The sequence below is a fragment of the Gadus morhua genome, chromosome 20, assembly GCF_902167405.1.
Source record: "Gadus morhua chromosome 20, gadMor3.0, whole genome shotgun sequence".
NCBI classification, from domain to species: domain Eukaryota; kingdom Metazoa; phylum Chordata; class Actinopteri; order Gadiformes; family Gadidae; genus Gadus; species Gadus morhua.
Genome location: NC_044067.1, coordinates 14,226,228 through 14,247,608, shown reverse-complemented (window position 1 = coordinate 14,247,608; position 21,381 = coordinate 14,226,228). Strand labels below are relative to the sequence as shown.

At 45.1% G+C, this 21,381-nt stretch overlaps 2 protein-coding genes across 5 annotated transcripts in view; both read left to right on the top strand.

Moving 5' to 3' along the window:
- Positions 1-1,986: 1,986 nt before the first annotated feature.
- rbm44 (RNA binding motif protein 44) lies at positions 1,987-9,822 on the top strand. Of its 3 annotated transcripts, XM_030344127.1 has the most exons (19): positions 1,987-2,078; positions 3,103-3,242; positions 3,443-3,596; positions 3,851-3,893; positions 3,984-4,066; positions 4,189-4,298; positions 4,518-4,708; positions 4,887-5,484; positions 5,577-5,638; positions 5,731-5,895; positions 6,149-6,314; positions 6,412-6,446; positions 6,521-6,602; positions 6,855-6,957; positions 7,060-7,233; positions 7,685-7,755; positions 8,070-8,143; positions 8,366-8,597; positions 9,059-9,822. In XM_030344127.1, the coding sequence occupies exons 3-19, from the start codon at positions 3,446-3,448 to the stop codon at positions 9,350-9,352; spliced, it is 2,634 nt and encodes an 877-aa protein (XP_030199987.1). In that variant the 5' UTR covers positions 1,987-2,078; positions 3,103-3,242; positions 3,443-3,445; the 3' UTR covers positions 9,353-9,822. The 3 variants fall into 3 exon arrangements, with proteins under 3 accessions (XP_030199987.1, XP_030199988.1, XP_030199989.1); XM_030344129.1 differs by lacking the exons at positions 1,987-2,078; positions 3,103-3,242; positions 3,851-3,893; XM_030344128.1 differs by lacking the exons at positions 3,103-3,242; positions 3,443-3,596; positions 3,851-3,893; positions 3,984-4,066 and having other exon boundaries at positions 2,014-2,078.
- Positions 9,823-9,992: 170 nt separating this feature from the next.
- The window catches only part of itgb5 (integrin, beta 5), a 34,527-nt gene continuing 23,138 nt past the window's right edge, over positions 9,993-21,381 (top strand). Inside the window, exons 1-9 of one of the 2 annotated variants that reach the window (XM_030343673.1) lie at positions 9,993-10,824; positions 11,157-11,242; positions 11,417-11,609; positions 11,846-12,095; positions 13,295-13,463; positions 14,998-15,159; positions 16,139-16,234; positions 16,350-16,439; positions 17,920-18,054. In XM_030343673.1, the coding sequence (XP_030199533.1) occupies positions 10,746-10,824; positions 11,157-11,242; positions 11,417-11,609; positions 11,846-12,095; positions 13,295-13,463; positions 14,998-15,159; positions 16,139-16,234; positions 16,350-16,439; positions 17,920-18,054 (1,260 nt within the window). In that variant the 5' untranslated portion in view covers positions 9,993-10,745. The remainder of the gene's footprint in view (positions 10,825-11,156; positions 11,243-11,416; positions 11,610-11,845; positions 12,096-13,294; positions 13,464-14,997; positions 15,160-16,138; positions 16,235-16,349; positions 16,440-17,919; positions 18,055-21,381) is intronic. The other variant, XM_030343672.1, reaches the window with a different exon arrangement.

Below are 21,381 nucleotides of genomic sequence, written 5' to 3'. Positions count from 1 at the left end.
GGGCTAAGCACAGTTTAGTTTTGTCTATGCACAGGAACAACACACAAAACAACAAAATACTACTTTTGTTCACACAGAGGATATGTTGTACTCCTTATTGTGATTTGTTCTCATGGGTAAGTGACATAGAACAAGCAAGTGCTACACAATAACCAGTTTTACATCATTTCTTAGGAAACAAAAGGAACAAATGTCGCAGATGCAGCTAACAGGACACTATTATGTGTAACCCATACAACACAGAATGTATTTTAGCAAGCTGAGAATACCTGGCCTGTTGTGTCAATCATCCCCTTTCCTATTTCCGCATCACACACACTGAGGCCTTTCCCTCATGAGCTTAAGCCATGATCCTAATCTAACGGTCGTGATCCACTCAGCAAGAACAAACGAGCGGATTGAGGCTTTGAGGATGTCATGTCACCTTGGAAATTCTCCATCAACAGCAGGGAATACTACTCAATCTGCAGCTCTCTCGCTAACATACTGATGACACAGTGCAAGGTCCGCCTCATAGTTAACTACAACATCCCTACCTCCGATCTATGTTAGTTTGTCCATAGGACCACAGTTGTCGAATATTTTCCAAAGATATTTTCTCTTATTCAGGGATTATTATTCTCTTATAGGAAAGCAGTCAAATGAAATGTTTATCAGCATTCAATGTGGACTTTTAGAAAACAGAATTGACAATATTGGTGGGATAATTGGGTCTTATTTAATGACATTATGAAGCTAAAACCCACCCATGGGTCAAAGGTTCGATACATTGTCTGTCTGATGAATGAGTGACTGTCTGATGAATAATACCCACAATTCAAACACAATAAGAGTCATAACTATTAGAGAAGCCTGCCCACTGAGAGCCTGGCTTTTCCACAGTAGAAGAACATAAATCAAATGCACAGTCCTTCAACATAAAACAAATCAGCTGAATCTAAAGTGAAGGGACCTTCAAGATATGGCAGTTAATGCCGTAGTAGGCCGCCTACGGCCATGACGCCATGCCCACTGTACCGTCAGTCAAAGGACTCAGAAGGCGTGGCTGACCGATGCGGGAGGTTTCCAGGGTCGTCAGAGCCCGTGAAGTGTCACGGTGCTCAAATTTGCATACGTGATCTGATTGGATGACGGATCCGTCGCTGCCGAAAAAGTTGAAAATTTTTCAACTTTTTGACGGAGCCTTCAGCGCACGGATCCACAATGCATTGCGCGTCCGTCCCCAATCAAAGTCTATAGAGTGGCGAAGTCACGCCTCTTCCGGTAGAGCTCATGGGACCTATGAGATCGAAAAATATGAATGGGTGTCAATGGAGAGAATAATTTTTTTTTTTTCTGATAACAGTCTTTATATGCACTGGATTACACATATGTTGTTTGTGGATTTAAATGATAACTTTTCATGCAAAGAAAACTACAAATTTTCGTGAAGAAGTTTGATAATTTTAGGTTTTATGTGAGGCCGCTTTGTGAACTACAGCTCTTCGCTGATCTCGAAGCATATGATATACGTCACCACACCCGCACTGGAACTCCGGCACAGAGATGGCACATATAGATGGCACATAACTAAAACTTTCCCCATGCCCCGACTTACAGTGGTTTTCACCTCTTTCTATGCTTTTATCCTCGCCTTGAAAAAAAGTGGTGAAGTGGAGCAGAGAGATCGCCATCTCTGTGCCGAGTTCCTCCAAGTGCAGGTGTGGTGACGTATATCATATACGTCGAGAGCAGCGAAGAGCTGTAGTTCACAAAGCGGCCTCACATAAAACCTAAAATTATCAAACTTCTTCACGAAAAGTTTTACTTTTCTTTGCATGAAAAATTATCATTTAAATCCACAAACAACATATGTGTAATCCAGGGCATATAAAGACTGGGATCAGAAAAAAGAAAAATTCTCTCCATTGACGCCCATTCATATTTTTCGATCTCATAGGCCTCATGAGCTCTACCGGAAGGGGCGTCACGGCGTGACGCGTGACTTCGCCACTCTATGGGGATCAGTCAACGGACGGAGGCAGTGAGCACGATGCAATCTGTTAATGGCTTCTCATTTGGAAGGATAATCATTACCGGTCGGTTATGCGAATTTTGACAATGAGTGAGATATGTAGGGGATAATGTATAGAACGCCGGTCATTATCGGGAAAATAAGCTCCGAAAGGCCGAACAGGACACCGACGCGCAGCGGAGGTGTCTCGCTTCGCCCTGAAGGGGCTTATTTTCGATAATCACCGGCAACGTTCTATATATTATCCCACTTATTACACGGCTACTTGCCCAAACGAAAAAATAACTTCACATGATGTGTCTTTTTACAATTTATTTGTTACCACTTACCAGCATTCGTTGTGTTGATCATCAGAGAAAGTCCCCCAAAGACGTCGACGTCGCTTAGCAACCGAAGTCTCTGGGGTTGACCGGACTACTTGCGCAGTGCTACCAAATACGTCATAGTGGCAAAAAGTCCTTTGTTTTCCTTGACAGCGGTCAATTATACTTAGCAACGGTAAATTATAATAATAATAATTCACCGCCGGAAGTTGTGAAGAGCCCATGCATTTAATGTAGTTGTAACCTTTAATTATGTTTTCCTTTTCCTATTTTGTAATACAGATTAAAATATTTATCTTCGGAAAATGAACGATGAGTGCAGTGAGCGTTTGGGTTTTTTTTGCATAATGAAAGGAATTAGGTTTCAACAACCCCCTGGCGGGTATATTATGTACATCTACAGGGATAGGGAAAGTCTTTGCCTATGATTATACAACTGTTTTAATTCCGATCAATTAGTTCATTTCCAATATTCTACCAGAATGTTCAAGAGGCATTTCAACATACAATTTGTATATTTTATTTGAATCTGTAATCATCGGTATTGAATTGGACACAAAGGCTTAGACTGGGTCCCTGGGGGCAATAGGACACTTATCTGGCTATGCTAGGTGAGGTCCTGGAAGATCCTTGCGACCTTCCAGAATAGTCGTCTTGGCCGCTGCTGCTACAAATATGGCGCGAATGACAGAGCATTGTACTGTGTCTCCAAATAACGGCGATATTATAATCAAAACAATACCACCCGTTCTGTGATTGGGACAGGAAAGGAAGACCCCACGTGGATTGAATCGTGTTTAATTTAGCCTACGTCACAGCACTTTGGGTGGAAGAGGAAGCAGGTCACTTCGGCCCGTTGACCAGAGCCACATGCCGCTCATCTCAGCTACATTCACAAATATTGGGTATTAATTTTCCCGTATTCCTTACAATTATCTTAACTTTTATAGTTGTATACTAAACCACCATAATTATCTTTATGGTGTTGCCGTTCTGATAGTTAGCATGTATAGTCAATTGTACACTTTACTTATCGTGTTAAACGGTATAATGTGGTGAATTGAATCAACGTGTATAGAAGTATTAATCTGAAGTTATTTTTCAGAACATGTGGTCTTCCATTCCGACACCCTTCCATGTGGTTGTCAACCCCTATCTCTATGATCACACCACTCATGGGTTTGCAGTCGCAGTGCCCTGTCAGATGATCCCATATAACAATCCTGTATTTATCGATTCATTGGCCGTGCCCGGTTCAAGTAAGTCTGCAACAAACGTATGCATTGAATATAATGGCCGTTGAAAACAAAAAAAAATTGATAAACACGGACCTCGGTTAATTTACTTGAGTATTGAGTGCCTGAGTGATCCTTTTTTATTTTCAATTTTTAGTGTGTGTGTGTGTGTGTGTGTGTGTGTGTGCAGATTCATCATTCATATTTATATATCCATGTGTGTGTGTATGGCTCTACAACCTGAATAAACTGGATTAAATATTTGTTTGGGTGCATAGATACTCGTGCTTCCCGAGAAAACGTGCTTTCCGGGACCCAGAGGTTGAGCAACTTGGACAGGCATGCTCCACATTCGCATACATAAGTAGTGACTGACTTACAATGGCACCTACATTATCGTTTTGTTTTCAGACCCAAAGGGCCCATGTTTATAAAAAGAGTGCCATTGAAGAACAGTTGTGCTAGTGATCCATCCAGAGCACGTCTATGCGCTGGTAACACACGACGAGCAAGCTCATACTCTTACCCTTTTTATTAATTATTCCAATTTAAAAGACACAGAACAATATATTGGTGCACAGAGTGAACACAATGGGGTTTTGTTTTGACCTTGCAGTTGACCATAGAGAGGTGGAGTGTCTTCCGAACACTGTCAGAGAGAGTTTGGACCTCCTGGATCACAGTGAAGACGTGTGGGCTATGCAGCAAGTGCCACAAAATTCAAAGGTCTCCTACTTTGAGTGTTTCTGTGATATTATTATTATTATTACTCTCATAATTGAAGGGGGTATTGTACAGTCTCCCATTGTAAATTTTAAGTGTATTATCAATGAAAATAAATGACAAAAATGGAACCACTGCACTAACTGAAATTGTTGCAGAAGTTTTCGGTAACCAAAACAAGCAAACAGGCTTGACTATAGCTGTGTTGTGTTGATGGTGTAGGCCGAAGGCTGGCAGGAGGAAAGCGGTAACGCTGCACTGTATGAGGACTCCTCAGCCCAGGCCAGTTCCTCTTTGAATGCAGGGCTTGAACAGCACTTTTACTGGGGGGCACCTTGGCAAGCCCCCCAGTCTCCACCCAGCCAGGCACAGCGCTGGGGTCCCTCTGCTTGTACTGTGACTGGTTGCTCATAGTGAGTATTGATGGTCTGTCGTGGAAGTCAGCATAGTCAAAAGTGTTGTGAGCCGTACTTTGAACCCTGCTTGTGATGATTTAAATAGCGTATATTCGACTTTATATTTCTACATAACTAACTGAATGTCATCATGGGATTGCCCTGCATTCTGCCAATGGTAAACTATTCTCTACAGTGATTCTCCCTACAGCCTCGATGGCAGTCAGCCGTCTACCACTAAGCTCAACCCCTTCGCCGCTATCTACGCTATGGTGCCCAAGCAGGACAGCCCCGCCCTGGCCATGGCGACTGAGACGGCCCGGTGCGAGAGGTCGTCCCCTGGTGCGAGAGGTCCTCCATGCCCGTCGTCCACGCCCAAGGTCGTCCACCCCCTTCGCGGGTCGTCCCCTCTCTTCCCCAGGCAGGCGGGTCGTCGGGGGGACCCCATTCAGGGCAGCGTCGCGTCCTGCAAAGCGGACGTCCCCGAAATGGACCAGGAGGAGAGCTCCGACTTCCACAGCTTCCTGGAGGACGACGAGAACATTGTCTCGGATGAGAGAAGCAGCAGGCCCAGGGCAGGCGCAGGCCGAGAACGCTCCGCGGGGGCCGGCGGAGAGGCCCCGCACACTGTCGAAAGGGGCACTTCCCCTTCCCCCCGCGTAGTCACGTCCGATGTATCAGTCGGTACGGAGACACGGTGTGTGTCGGTAGAGGCCCAAACGAAGGTGCCCGCAATGGCAGACCAGAATCATCTCACCATGTTGCAGATGTCCGACCTGGACTACTTGGCTGAGGTATACTAATGGGATGAGGAAGGAAGGGGCGATAGGGTGACATGTGCGTCAACATGCCGCATGATTTTTTTTTTGTGTTTTTCTGTTTGTAGGAAATTGTGAAACTCAAGTCTGCCAAGAAGGAACTTGATGAGCTAAGACAGAAACTGAAAAGGTACTCCGTGCACTGGCATGCTCACTCCATCCGCCCCCCTGGCCTCCAGAAGGGAGTTCTTTCAGTGGCACCCTTGTGGTCGTGTGTTTCAGCTCAGAGGAGGCCGGGGACAGGGTACCGTGTGAGGGATTTTGTCGGCGGGCGCAGTGCGCTGAGCTGTGTCTGCTGGACCTGCACTACACCATGTGCCAGCAGCAAGCCTGGAGGGACTGCTTCACCTCCCCTGATGACCTCGCCATGAGAACAGCACACTCTGAGTATTGGTCAAACCATTTTTGTATGATTTTGTTTTTTGATGATTTTTCTTGTAACTTGAGTTAGTGTTTAATGAACTTCAAGGAGTATTCAGTTTCCTTCCTCACTTTGTTGAAGTAAGGAAAACACAAGTGGACTTTGATGAAGATTTACATTGAAGCTAAATCATGAGAAGATTCCAGGGCAAAGTCTCCCGAAAGCTACCGTCAATTAAGAATGATGGTGTACCATCAGTTTGCCTTTCTCTTCCCGCAGGCCCAAGGACCCTCCGGCCAAGCTTGTTAATGTCTGCGAGAAGCTCCAGTGTGACTACAAAGAGATGAGGACCAAGATCCTGGCTGGTGTGACCCTGGAGCAGCTGGAGCCTCTGTTCGTCAGCTCGGCGAGACTAACCTCTGGCTGCCCCTACGGCCCTCCAAAGGTCTGCTTCTGCCCGACACTATAATATATTTTTCATGTATTTTAGGTTTACTCTGACATTCATGATTGACTCTGGTCTGTTTTTTGATTTACTTTAGCTCATTGGTGATGCTTTGGAGGATGTCGCGACAAGGTATGTTCTTGGTGTGTGCAAATGTGTACGATTTCCAAATGCTTGTCTGCATCATGTGTTTATCTGATTACAAGCTCTCGGCCACTGGAGGGATGGGACTTGGAAATGCATGGAGGGAAAGAATGTCCCCTGTTTCCAAAGAGCGAAGACCCGAAGGTATATTGGACCATTACATTATTATGGGAAGGCATGTACCCTGTCTGTAGCCGTTAAACGCGTTGCATTTTGAAACTTACAACTATTGAAACTTGGTATCATTAGAAGCTGGTATCTGACAGCTTATTGATGGTACAATAATATGGCCTGTATGGTTAGGTTCGACGCATTGAAATTTCCCATGTCTGTACTCATCGTGTATCCCTGAGTTCCCCTTTTTGGGACGCTTTTTTGACAAAATTCATTCCCCAGGAGGCTAAGAGACGGAATGCTCCAGTGGCTCACTCCACGGTGAAGCGCAGAAGAGCGGTGTCCCTAACGCTCAAGCACAGTGGGACAGACAACAAGCAGACGGGTGATTATTGTGTGTATTAATGTATTGATCTGTCTGCAGCAGACGGGCCCACGGCCACCGCTCCATCCCATAACTGTGTATTGTATTGATCTGTCTACACAGTGGATCGTGTGACTGAGGTAGTGGTCGTGGAGTCTCAAATGGAGGGGGATTCTACTGAGTTGAGCACCGGCGAGGTGTGGTACGATGCTAAGGAGGACCCGGAACCCGCCGTCGTTATGGTGCCGACCGGACAGGGAGACACCCATTCAGGGAGTGACGAAGAGATAAAAGAAGGCAAGAACACACTGGATAGGGTCTGATGAATTCAGAAAAGTGAAACGGGCGGGGTTACGCATTGTTTCCTGTTTCCTCTACTTGCATGGGAAACATTCAGACGGGTATTTTCATTATTTCTTTCTATTATGTCTACACAGTGTTGATTCGAAACGTTTACTGACACTTGTTCACAGTTTTCCACTATTGGTCGGGTCTGTGTTCCCTGTTTATTGCCAGTTCGGCCGTACAGATTCCCGCCTCATTAACTGTGTGATCTGTCAAAACAAATAAGAGGCGAAGGAATGTGAAATGCATGTACTCGGTTATCAGTCTGAAGTCTGATTTGTGGGTTGTTACGTATCTGCTTTCAACAAGAGCACGACAGGGTCTAGGTCTGATGATGATGTTGTGAAGTAGGCCAACTTCCAATCTGTTTTTATTGGTTGTTGAAATTCTTGTTTTACCCCAGGCTTGCCTAAGAAGGTGGAGGAACAGGGGAGCTCATTGGTCATCTCTGGACTCCCCAAGGATGTGACCGAGGTGATCCACTACACCTGTGTGGATTAAACATGACATCACACTGCAGCATCTTTAAGAATATTTCCTCTTTATTATCTGAACTACAGCTCTAATTTGCGAGAAAAAAAAAAGACGTTTAAGAATAGAGCTGATAAGTCACCAGATTCGTTATGGGCATGTTGAGTGAAAAGTATCAAATCATGACGTTTTATAAAGAATGTTTTAAATGACAGCCACCAGGGGGCAGTGACAAATGATTTATCGTGCATTACACTTCACACTTGAGCAGCTAGAGGGCCCTACCAACTAATGAATGAATACTATTTTCTTTTAAGAGCGATGTGATGCAGTGGTTTGAAAAGGACCACGTTTCTGATGTCAGATTCTTCATTTTCAGCAACCATCTAAGGTGAGTCACCTCACTGACCTATCATAAATATTGGCATTGCTTGAATTCATCTTGGCAATGAAAACGCATACTGCTGAACTCTCGCGAACAGACATGATGTAACACAACGCAAGACTTTGTTTTCTGTTTTTGGCCTCATTTCAATGTAAATGTGGAACGCTTTGGTTGCGACAATCTTAAGCATCCGTGGCATCTATCTCACGGTGGTTTTATTCTCACCAGAGTTGCCATGGTGACCATAAAGGGCCCTTTGGCTGCTGAGTTTGCCGTTGGGAAGATGAATGGCGTCTGCGTGCCGGGCTCCACTTTACATGTGGGGCACATCAGACCGGTTACCGAGAGCTTGAGTCCAGCCCTGCAGATCCCCGTCGCCTCCAGCAAGGTACCAGAGGAGACAGGTGGTGCAACGAAACCCAGTGCCAACAAAACCCACTCCAGCCTCACTGTGGGAAAGGTGAGGGGATCTTAGCAGCATTGTGAGCAATGTGATTCACACCTCCATGGGCAAAGCCTATTCTCAAATACCCGTTGATGACATTATTTGTGATGAACAATATTGCATCATACATATCCAATTGTCATTTATTGTCTTTCAATGGTATTCAGAATTTGACTCGTCATCATACCCATTTGTAAACTAGATTGAATTAAAATGTATTAGTTCATATTAGTCTAGTTTTTCAGTGAGACAGAGAAACTTGTTTTATGGTCCTATACGATACTTTAAACTCCATATACTCTAATGTTATGACCCTCAGGGACAATGTTGAACCTTTCCCCATAATTATCGTGCTAATACATTTTCCAATAACTCCCAGCTCTAAGAAACGGTGAACCGAGGTACACTCTTTCCGGTGAATACAGTAAGCTTTGGGCCAGTCAGCCATCCAAACCTCCCTCCCCTCCCCTCCACAGGTGCCCGGCTCAGACAAGCATGAGGTCCTGAGCGACTCGCCCACGGCGGAGGGCACCTGCGTGCCGCAGCACCACGCCTCCATGGGCAGCTTCGACAAGCTGATGGTCGCGCTGAAGGAGCGCCACCCGGAGGCTGGGAGGCTGGCCATAGTGGGCGCTCTGCAGGAGATGAAGACGCGCCACCGGGGCAGCCTCAGCGGCCTGCCGCTCAGTAGCATTGTGGAGGTGGCGTCCAAGCAGCTCGCTGCTATGTCTTCTTCCGGCGCCACAGCAGCCAGTGGAGGGAGTAGGTGATCACCACAGCAACCTCAAGAGGTAGTTTTGGGGGGGCGTGGCAGCACCCTGAAGGGATAGTTGAGGCGTCGCGGCACCCTGCGGATCCCTCAAGTTTTTTATAAATACATTTTTGTTTATGTTTATGTATATTAAGGCCTATATATGTTCGTTTTGTTTGGAAGGTTGTTCCCTAGGTTGTTCCACTGCTCCATAGGTTGTTTATGGAGCGGTGATTTGTTTGTTTATGAAGAAGTTAATTGTTTGACCGGAAAGGTTGAGTTTATTGTTTTTTTTTGTATTAGACATTGTTTTTCTTTTGTGCCTTCCTTATGTCTTTACTTACTTATCCTTTTTTTCTAATATGCTCAATTTGTATAGGCACCAAAGCTGTGTTCATAAGTTAGTATTCTTTGAACTTATGGGTGTTTGAATACCATAGAATGTTAGTCATGTGGTTATTCATCAATAAAAAAATATATGTAAAGAAATTGTCTAACAGTTTAAGGTTTTTTCACGCCCATATTGATAATGCAGCTGTATTTCTTTAAATGTCACAGGCAAACGCCTTATTGGATTCTGGACTCAGTCATGCGCGTATTACTATAGGAATGTAAATGACACACGACGTCACACAAAGGATGTCACCAAGGGTTGGAAAAAGCGAGTTCTTAACGAATGGCAATCAGGCAATCGCGTTGAGAAAACGACAAGGGGTGGTCCACGTTTCCATATCGATAGTCCACATTTACTCATTGCACCTGTTCCAAATGTGTAAAAAACATCCGTCCAGAGGAATCAACGCTACGCCGCGGCAGCGACAGGGTTAACGGGTCATCTCTGCCCCCCTCCCCGCCAGACCCCTCGGGAATAGGCGGAGATTCCAAGAGGGACGCGTCGCGTACAGGAGAAGCCGAGAAACAAACTTGAGAGCGAAATCACGACTTCCAGACGTGGTAGATTTATTTTTTTGTTGACATTTGTATTCCTTGTTCGCCACAGCCAGAGAACTATGTGATTCGAAGACATGGAGTGACTGATTGATTGGGATCAACGGGAGTCGTCTGTGGACCAGTACTGAGATGGAACGATACCGAAGTTTCTAAAGAAAACATGCAGTGGTCATTGATCCTATATACGTGATTGAGTTGCGTGTTTTGCTCATTGAGCAGTTGCAATGATGGATGATAATGTCCAACCACAACATGAAGCGTAAAGGCGCCCCCAGCTTGACGGAATGAGCGCGGAATGGAATACAAATCTGGTCAACGTGGACGTTACTTCGGTGTTTTGCATTGACCGAGTGGACTCCATCCATTAAGACGTCCTTCGGACAATCCACGAGACGGTATTGGTTAGGCCTACTCAACCAATAGTTGTTTTGAGGTATTTTGTTTCCCCAACAAGTGACACAATGATGAACCCAGCGACATTGTTGCGGCGTGCAACTCTGTGCTGCATGGTTTTCGAGATACTTTGGCACAGCGGTCAAGGTAAAATATACAACACTGTCGTTTTCTACAATATAACTCATGCCCTGAGATATCAGCACTAATCTCTATGCCTCAGTGACTGCTGTGCTGGAATGTCACAAAGCAACAGTGCAGCCTATTGCAATGTTATCGCTATCTTATGTTTTTGTTGTTACACATTGATGCATGCGTACATGTTTTTCCTATTACATTTTATGTTTTTGTTGTATGATATAGGTAGCCTAATGTTATTTTATGACATTGTGGTAGTAGGCCACTCTATATTTAGTTAAAATTGCGATAAATGGGTCAGTCCTTTTTGAGTTTCTGTACCGAGTTTCCCCCTTCCTCAGGTCTCAACGTGTGTATGAGTGGCAGTGCGACATCATGTGAAGAATGCATCTTAATTCACCCAAGTTGCGCCTGGTGCGCACAAGAGGTACGCGCTCATTGTTGTTGTTTTGGCATCGTTTTGCACAACAGTTGCAAAATCCTACTCTTGAATGTAGCATCCCTGAGAGATTGTCTGTAACCAGAGGAAGCCAAATCGCAAAGCAAAGTCATTCCAACGCCCAGTGATTGACAGTTAGCTCTGTTTTTAATATCATTGCAGGGCTTCGGAAGAGTGAGATGTGACCTCACTCAAAGTCTACAGATCCGGGGCTGCAAGGCCCAGTTCATCGAGTTCCCCAGCAGTCAGACCTCCATCCTGAAGAGCAACCCGCTGAGCACTAAAGGGTCCGCACCCTCACAGAACGAGGTCACCCAGATCATGCCGCAGAAGATCTCTGTGAGCCTGCGGCCAGGTTTGTCAAGCACTCAAATTCACCCCAGACTAGAACCCCACAGAACCCCTGGCCTGTCCAAAGCACCATGGCCATCCACCTCATTATCTCCTTCAACAACACTCACGTCGTAAACTGCAAAGAGCGGTCCCAGAACCTTTTTCCATTTCGAAATATTGTGGCCGCCGATTTGTGCCTAGTTTACGCCTCTGCATCATCACTCTCATTCCCCCCCATCCCCCCACCCTGGGGTCCAGGTGACCAGACGTCGTTCCAGGTGCAGGTGAGGCAGGTGGAGGACTACCCGGTTGACCTCTACTACCTGATGGACCTCTCCCTCTCCATGAAGGACGACCTGGTGACCATCCACAACCTGGGCACCAAGCTCACCGAGGAGATGAGCCGACTCACCAGCAACTTCAGGCTGGGCTTCGGCACCTTCGTGGACAAGAACATTTCCCCCTTTTCCTACACAGAGCCCAAGTATCAGAACAACCCCTGCAATGGGTAAGGACGGGGGAGAGATGCGGGATTCATGGTCCTAATGTAATGCTATCCAGAGGCAAATTTATGTTGAGCAGAATGTGTGTCATGCACTATGCCTTTGTGTGCTGAGCAGAACAATATCATTGTGCTTTCAACACGTGATCTGAGACTTTGACCTCATGAAACCAACTACTGTTCTGTGGTTCAGGTATCAAAGGCATCATCACAGCACTCGGGATATTTGTAACAAACATGGACGCCTCCATCAGTCTGGTCATCATACTCACATGACTGATCATTTGATCATGATAATTTGATCATGATCATTTTATCAGGGCCGTATGATCATGACCACTTGTCCAAATATCCAATTTGAATATCAGTCTCTTCTGGCCCAAAATGATCCTGACATGTCATCGTTCCACCTATTGAGAGCTCAAAAAGGCCAGGCACAGCTCTTCAAAAATTACATCCACAGGGTTTATTTTTGAACCATTCATGAAAGATGTATCGGGAGAGAATCCCATGCATGGTTCATTATTCATCACCTCTGATAGTTGAGAGAGCCAGTGCTCCAAAATGGCCACTGCCTCTCTACATCCATGTGTGTGCATGTCTGTTGACTGAAAAGAGACCTAGAATAGATGGGGAGAGAAGGCAAGGGTATGTTTGCCCTGGAGGTTAGATTACTCTGGACTAGCTAACAGGCTGCCATCGCGCCTCACTTCCCAACTAGGCTAGTGTGTGTGTGTGTGTGTGTGTGTGTGTGTGTGTGTGTGTGTGTGTGTGTGTGTGTGTGTGTGTGTGTGTGTGTGTGTGTGTGTGTGTGTGTCAGACACTGCCATGTTGCAGGATGACATTAAGGGGACACATATATAAACTATTTTGATCCTTACTCAGGCGATGTATGGTCAAAAACAGCCGATCATGTTGGGAGAGGATATGATTGGTAATTGCGGTTGTGTTTGTGTGTAAATTAAAATAAGCTTTGTACATATTTACAGAGAAGTAATGTGTAAAAAGATATGTAGCGAATCATAACTACTGTATAATATTGGAGGCCTCAGGACACATAAGCCCTGGTCACAAGCCGCTAAAATACAAATGCATAAATGTAATGCAAAAGAAGATGACTACAAAACGCCACTGGGGAAGGCTCATGGTTGCCCTTAATGTAGCAGACTGGTTCCCCACAACCCTCTCCCTCTCCATCTCCACAGATACAAGCTGTTCCCCAACTGCGTGCCATCCTTTGGCTTCCGCCATGTCCTGTCGCTCACGGACAAGGTGGACCGCTTCAACCAGGAGGTGCAGAAGCAGATGGTGTCGCGCAACCGGGACGCTCCGGAGGGCGGCTTCGACGCCATAGTGCAGGCCGCCGTCTGCAAGGTGAGCGCGAAAAGCCTCTCCTTCTGAGGTGGGATGTTTTCGGGGGGGAAGGATTCTGCTTTACCATTTCTCGAACATGTAGGATGTAGAAGGAAACCGTTGATGGGAATCAATGAATGAGGCTTGACATGACTATGGGGAGAGACTGCTGAGTAAGCATGAATACAGCTGCAGGGGTTGGGGTGGGGAAGTGGTTGGGGAGGGGAAGTGGTTGGGGAGGTCTCTGTATAGCTACTGGAGGCATCTTCCCCCTTTTTTAACTTGTTAATTAAAGGCTGTGTGTGTGTGTGTGTGTGTGTGTGTGTGTGTGTGTGTGTGTGTGTGTGTGTGTGTGTGTGTGTGTGTGTGTGTGTGTGTGTGTGTGTGTGTGTGTGTGTGTGTGTGTGTGTGTGTGTGTTGGGGGGGGTCATGAGGAAGTGCACTGTGGAGCAGCTGGTCATGCACGAGAAAGACTTGACCAGCAAGGTCGCAATCTTGTAACAGGGGCTCCCCCGGTCAATTGTCTCCCACAGGAAGTGAAGGATAGCCTCCTCCTCCTCCCCTCCAGTAGCTTCTGCCTTGTAATTAAGTCTACTGGAACTCCTCCGTTGCCACGTTCTGCGGGGGGGGTGGCGGGTGATGATATTTATATTTTATCCAGTGTAAGGAATCATTACATCACCGGTATTTGCAGGCAATTGGGTCACTTTTCCCAGCATGAAGAAGAAATATAGAAAATGTGTGTTTCGATAAATATACGATTGCAAAAGTATTTTTATTATCACGTGATTATTTAGCTTCACTTCCCTGTGGGAACCACAGCGCCAGCAGAAACTGCACGTTTTAAGGGGTGTCTCCTTATCCCTCAAGAGGGGCTGATGGTGACCGAACCCACCAGGGCCGTGTTAGGAACACAAAGCTCCTGGTGTGGTCTATCTGTAGACCGCGAAGGCTGAATGATACGGCCACTCCTCTGGTGGCCACTTCAAAAGGGCCCTTTTATTAGCCATAGAAGAACACCTGGCCACTGTGCACTGTAGCCGGGATTTAGGGAACTACTGGAAGTGTAAATAGTGGTGTTCATACCTCTGGTGTTGCAACAACGGTTCTGTTTGATGAGCCCTATGGCATTAGTCAGCGGCCCTGTCAAATCCTCACTTGTTCTATTGTCTGCTCCTTTTGTGTGGTGTTGACCCAGGCCCGGCCTGCACTGGGTGGCTCTGGATTATTTTTTAACAAGGATAAGGCAGGTGATGTCATGTCCGTTCTATTGAATGCACTATTTTTGATTGTATTTCACAAAATTGCTGTTTATCTTAAATGGCTTCATAGTGCAAGGTTTCAGGCTCTTGCAATCATGTTCCAATATTTCTATGATCTGCATTATACAATAGTATAATAATTGAGTGCGATATTCAAAAAATCCACCATACAGAACCTCTCCCTGTTCATATGAAGCCCCAGCGTATCCACGCGTCACGATAATGGATCTCAAGGGTTACACAGGGGCGGCGTTTCTGATCCCTCTGCCCTGCTCCTCCCAAACCCCCACCAGGAGGAGATCGGCTGGAGGAAGGAGGCCTTCCACCTTCTGGTGTTCGCCACGGACGACGTGCCCCACCTGGCCCTGGACGGGAAGCTGGGAGGGCTGGTCAATCCCAACGACGGAGAGTGTCACCTGGACAAGAACAACGAGAACAGTGCTTCCACCCAGATGGTAACCGTGGCGACGATACAGCTCCACACTTAATCGGATCATCTGAGACTGGAAGAAGAGATTAGCCACCTTCTAGAAAGTGCAGTGTTGTATCCTGCTTCTTTTTGTAGTTGTTTGACAGCAGTGGCACATGTATTGTGTTACGACGCGTATCGCTTGACAAAGAGGCCCTGTTTAAACTGAGTTTAAGTGCTCTCAACTTATTTTCATGCATATTGGATATAAAAACACTACCCCAGAAAGAAATAGTGGATATAGATTAATATTATTGAGAATCATGTGATTGGTCAAAGGCTCTTAGTAAAACCTAATTGGCTTTATGTGCATCTACGGTGATGCCACTAACACACAGAGCAAATAGTCCCTTCAAACAAATCAACTGAACGGCAATAAACTGTAAATGTGGATCTCTGTATTAAAGCACTTAAATCCTGCTAACCATTTGCAGGGGCTTAAACAGACACAGATTTCTAAAGTCAGTTATTCCACAATAACTTGGGCCAATGGCTAATTTTATTTGATTAAGGACGTGCGGAAATTCTGTTAGTACGAAGTCAGGAATTTCGAATTTAATCCCTCCGTCTTTCTGTAGTGGATTGACTGAGATTCTTTCTCTTTGCCTGGATTTCCCCACCCAAATAAATTAGAATGGATTCAATTGGATAGTTGTCATTGGTCAGATCCTAGATTTCCCCCGCACATTGACTCAAATTCAGGGCCACAAAGAACACCACAAACGGCAGCAGTTAACGGCAGAAGCCTGGCTCACAGACGGGTAATGGAATGAGTGTAATATAATAAGACGCTGGTTCTCTTACTCTGCCCTTTAGCCTCTCTTCTTTTAACTTGTTCTCTTGGCAGGGAGTCCTATGTAAACATAACACTGTTATCAGTATGGTGATGACTTCCTTTCACCCACTTCCTGTCTGGCCAAAGTTTTTTTTTCTGTTATGATAGAGAAATGTTTCTATTTCCACAGGATTATCCCTCTCTCGGTCTGCTTGGAGAAAAACTGGCCGAAAATAATATCTATCTCATCTTTGCGGTGACGAGGAGGTATTACGTCATTTACAAGGTAGTTTTGTCTTTCTATCTGTTGCTCAGCTAATGCGTATCAATGATTTGATCATGAAGTAATTCCCCTTGTGTCTTTTGTTTGTGTTTTGTGGTTTTTTTTTGCCTTGTTGAAGAATTATACTGCCCTCATTCCGGGAACGACAGTTGAAATCCTCGACATGGACTCAAAGAACATCATTCAACTGATCGTCAATGCCTACAACGTAAGTAAAGAACATGGATGCTTCTTATATGAATGTGAGGATTGTAGGAAAGATGGATTGATGTGTGGTTTTAGAGGAGCTTTGTATTGTGGCTTCAACCAAGGTTCAATTCTGTGTATCCAAGGAGATATTTAACACATTAAAGGGTCATGAAATTAGATATGTAAATTGAAGGCCATCAAAAGGCATAAAAAAGTTTTAAATAAAGTTGCATAGGTCTTAATTATGTTTTTGGACGGTTTGGAGATGAAAAATAATACACCTCCAACCAATAACTGTCAAACATCGATATTTAATGTGAAATAGCTATTAATTTGCGTGCATGAGTTAAACAAATAAGAACAAATATCCATACAAATAATTTTGTTTACTTAAAAACCATTCGAGGTTGAGGATAGCAGCCATTGGGCAATACATTTTTATTAATTTGTGCTTTAATTTGAATTGAATAAACATATTAAAAAGTCTTTGAACTGGTTGAAATCTGCAGATTCCCTGTTCATTTAGCCACACTCAAACAAGAGAGGTTCATAATTGTGGAGGTAATCTTCTGTCCTCATTCCACTAACACAAATACCCCCAAAAGCCCCTAAAAAAAACACCTTCTCTTCCTTAATTAACAGATTCAATGACAGAGGAGTAATGCAAATTAATTGACCATATCTAAATCATTATTGTTGTTGAGTCAGTGTTGTCCATAGGCACAGCAGTTCTCCTTGCCCCTTTCAGCCGCAAAGAAGTACTCTTGCATCTGATGGCAACAGGAAAGGGGCAGCGTGTCCTCACTAAATAAAGCAGGTGTCAAACAAAGCCCTCACACTGAAAGTTTCAGTGGGAGGCTCTGTGCTCAGGAGAACATGTTAACCGTCTGATGTTATTCCCATCCAAGCTGCTAAACGGTATTCCCCAACCTGAGATTGGTTGCGCACACCACTCGAAATGAGAAAGGGTTTTATTCAAAACCGACTTAAGTGTCTTAAGTGTGTGAGAGTGACAACGTTTGTTTGTGTGCGTTGATGGTTTCGGGACTTTGCAGTGGTGTTCTCCACAGCAGTCTGTGCCTAAGTGTTTCATTTGACACATGTTGTACAAGCTGTCGTGTCTCTTCCCCTGTGTATATATGACCTGGATCCATGCCCACTCTGAGGTTTACAGTTGGTGTAAATTAGCAGTGGCAACCCGCCCAAGCAATTCTAAGGCTTGCCTCACTTGAGGCCTTTTGCCCATCCAGCCAGCCTGCTAGCAGACTCAAACATCTACCACTTGTATTATTAATAGCTGTGTGGTAGCACATTAACAGAGCTTAGGTTTCAAGGATCTGCAAAATGTTTGCATGCTAACTTTGATGCACAAGGGCTCGGAAAACTTCTAGTTGTCTTGAATGTTTATGGCATTAAAATTGTGTTTTGTTTGTTTTTTCATCTTTTTCCTGTCCATTAAGATTATTAACAAATAAGTGGAACATGCTCATCCCTTCCAGAACATCCGGTCCAAAGTGGAGCTGACCGTGTCGGACCAACCAGAGGACATCAGTCTGTCCTTCACCGCCACCTGCCAGGACGGACAGCCGCTACCGGGCCTCCGGAAGTGCTCTGACCTGAAGATAGGGGACACCGTGAGTACCGCCTTCCAGCCCCACATCATTTAGGCATTATTCAGAAGAGAATGGTTTCAGTTTTACACAGTTCACGTATAATGTATGTATTTAATCGCTAACATTACAATGAAGATACTTGATGCATTATACCAGAGGTGTTACACGATGTTATAATATTGAGTCAAATTGAGGGCGTTCCGCAGTAACTGGCTGTTCTTACCATACTCTGCCTGGTAATTACACAGAACTTTGAAGAACATCTAAAAAATGCTTCCGTTTGTTATTGTTATTTTGAGCAAGCTTTACACAGCTCCATGTCGCTAAACAGCGAGAGACTTAAGAGATTAGCTCTTGGCAGAGATCACAATGACTCTCTCAGCCTTCCTCTGTTTCCTGTTGAACACGGGATGGGTGCCCTCCTCTGAACCAGGGTGCCCAGGAGGGCTGTGAGGAATGTCCACATGCTGTGAACAGATTCCCTGCTAGCATTAGCCCTGTCGAGTCACTGAGTGTGAGGTTGTGACCGGGCAGCTGGTGACGAACGCCAGCTGGGTGGAGTTTCTGTTTGATCAAATAAAACAGTTGTAGGAGTGGAGGAAAGGTTGTGTTGCTTTAAATCGTTAAATGGACATCACCAGCACGTGTGGGCCAATGTTTGAGTCTTATACTGTTCTACCACCGTTGTTGAATATAGTATGGATTAATTTTGTGAAGCCAGTACACTACACGACACAGTCCAGTGTAGGTTACATAAATTGGGAAACCGACTTAACTCAATGTAAGAATACACTTGAAAGCTGCATATGGCTCTTCTTCCATTCTATTAAAAAGTACACATTTTTTACAGAAACAACAGCCCCTCGCTATGGGAAGTGAAAAGAGTGTTTCCAGTGGAGTTGGCTTGTAGTTGAAGTAGCATTACCGAAATCAAAACAATTGTTGTAGGGCTGAAGGCCATCCACTATCAGCATGAATTGCAGATTATAGGTTTACATTTTGCTATAGTAATGACATCATTGACTCTTGTAATTATATATTTTTGTGTATTATGGAACAAAGTTTAATCACATTTGACCACTGATTTAGCCTGTTACTTAAAGAGCACCTATTATGCTTTTTTGACTTTTATGACCTATAAACGTTGTTATACTGATTTATAGTCATGTTTAACCATACTTGGGTGTCAAATAATGACGTACATGCATTTAGACATATTCCCTGCTGACCGTCTGTGATGGCTGTGCAGAGCGCTAAACACTAGGGACGCCGGTCGCGATTCACTTGTTCAAATTTCAAAATTAAGACCAGAATAGTCGGAGGAGTTCAGAATTCATTCCATCTTCTTAAAGTATTCTTAGAAAAAAGAAATTCAATGACTTCTGGAATGTATTTATTTTATAAAGTTATTTCACTCCATAGATGTCACTGTACAGTCTGTAGGTCTGTTTAGTTTCCTCAATGCTTGTGGATTGCCTACACTAATGAACTCATGAATCATATTATAATGGAGGCAGAACTGAGAGTTGTGTATAGTTTGGTTAAGCTGGGTAGGAGGGAGGGGGCCATGCTTGGAAATGAAATACTAATAACTTGAGTTGTTTACCTCACAGACTGATCTCCTTTGGCTTTCAGAGCTATGAGCTAGAATAGAAGTTGGGATCTTATTCATATCTACTGAATGGCAGAAGACTAGGGTTTCTTCTCCCTCTCTGTCTCTCTCTCTTACGTGCTCTCGCCCTAGCATGGGCCCATGTCCAACATGTCAACCCCAGTGGAATGCATTGTCCCCCTCCTGTCTCATTGAACAAAAAGCCAGGTCAGGTGACACTGGATCCTTACACAGCTTAATCGCTTTGAGTTTTGTTCAGTTCAAATCACAAACACTGACCCCTGCCGCGCTCCCACCGCCAGCTCCTGCACATTATGCAGGGCGACCAATCGTATTGGCTCGTGAGCTCAGAGATCAATTGAAATGGCTAGCGAGTGGCTACTTTGTAAAGGCAAGCTCCAACCTTCTGAATTTCCCCCCTCTTCCGCTTCTTCTCTATCTCAGCTTCAATCTTTTCCACATTTGTCAGAGGGAGACTCAGTTGAGTCCTGGGACCCCTCCACTTGGGATGTGGGATGGGGGACCCGACCTAGTTGTCAGCCAGGGTATTTCTATGGTGCTCGGCCTCCATGGCCCTGCCCACTGCCGGTGCATCTCAATGAACCTCCATAAAAGCCGGGCAGAAGGGGGGGGGGGGGCTTGTGAGACCACTAGCCCTGAAAGAAACGGGAGAAATGGAAAGGGGAGAAATTCTCGCCCCGGATTTGGTAAGGTTGAGCCGGCCTCCTTCTGAGAGCAACACTCTCGGGAACAGAGCACTGAATGGGCCTCATGTATATGAATGGGCCCGGGTGGAGCCACCGCCTCGCTCATCTCCTTACAAGATGTCCTGTCCAAACAAACAGAAACATTTTAATTACATGATGGGCCGTTTTGTTTTTTCCCACACTCAAGGCGTGATGCATCCTATTTTTGTTGTTGTTGTTTTTTTTACGACCAGGAAGTCATAATCATTGAATCAACATATATTTTTGTCCTCCACGGCAATGGGGCTTGGATGATGAAGCCCCCCGCCCCCCCACACACACTTTAGTCATGGGAATCTCATAAGAGGAAACAAGAAACACATTCTGCTTTGCTGGTTTGTTATTGCTTGGGTGCGATATAACTGTAGGCTGGCCTTTTGCCAACCTACATGAGCTACTTTAACCCCACCTCCCCCCCCCCACCCCACCCTTTTGAAGACATGTTTTTTACTCTACACCTCAAACAAGAGATCTTGTTGCTTTATTTTGATCCAGGGAGGTTCAATCAAGGTGGAATCGTCAGTTGAATCCGTCAGTTCTTTGGCCCTGGGATGATCCTGGAGAATGAAATCTAGTCAAATTGGGTTGCTTTGACCCAACCTCACCCTTGGTGTCTCCTCACCAACCCCCTTGGTTTGGTCAACTTCGTAGTGGTCCTAACGAAGCCTCATGATTGGGCGAGGCGCTCTCCTCGTGACTCACGTGTTCTGTAAATCTCATCTGGTTGCTTGTTATGTTGTTAAGTTGCCCCTTACTGTCTGAGCTCGAGGACTGTTCCTCCTGCCATGATTTCCGGTCTCCCTCATCACGCTTGTTTTAATTGTCTGTCAGAATGACGCCTGTGATTGTCCAACGTGTCGTTGCACAATCACATGTAAGAACAGCCACGTATGTGAGAACAGCCACGTGCACATCACAACGCCACCATGCTTTGACATTCTGAAATGGTACCCGTGTACGGTTTCGGATCAAGCAGTTGCCCGGTCACTG

Coding starts and splice junctions, on each gene's coding strand:
- rbm44 (XM_030344127.1), top strand. CDS start 3,446: ATGTGGTCTTCCATTCCGACACCCTTCCATGTGGTTGTCAACCCCTAT. Junction 4,709..4,886: donor ACTGTGACTGGTTGCTCATA/GTGAGTATTGAT, acceptor TATTCTCTACAG/TGATTCTCCCTACAGCCTCG. Junction 6,315..6,411: donor GCCCCTACGGCCCTCCAAAG/GTCTGCTTCTGC, acceptor GATTTACTTTAG/CTCATTGGTGATGCTTTGGA.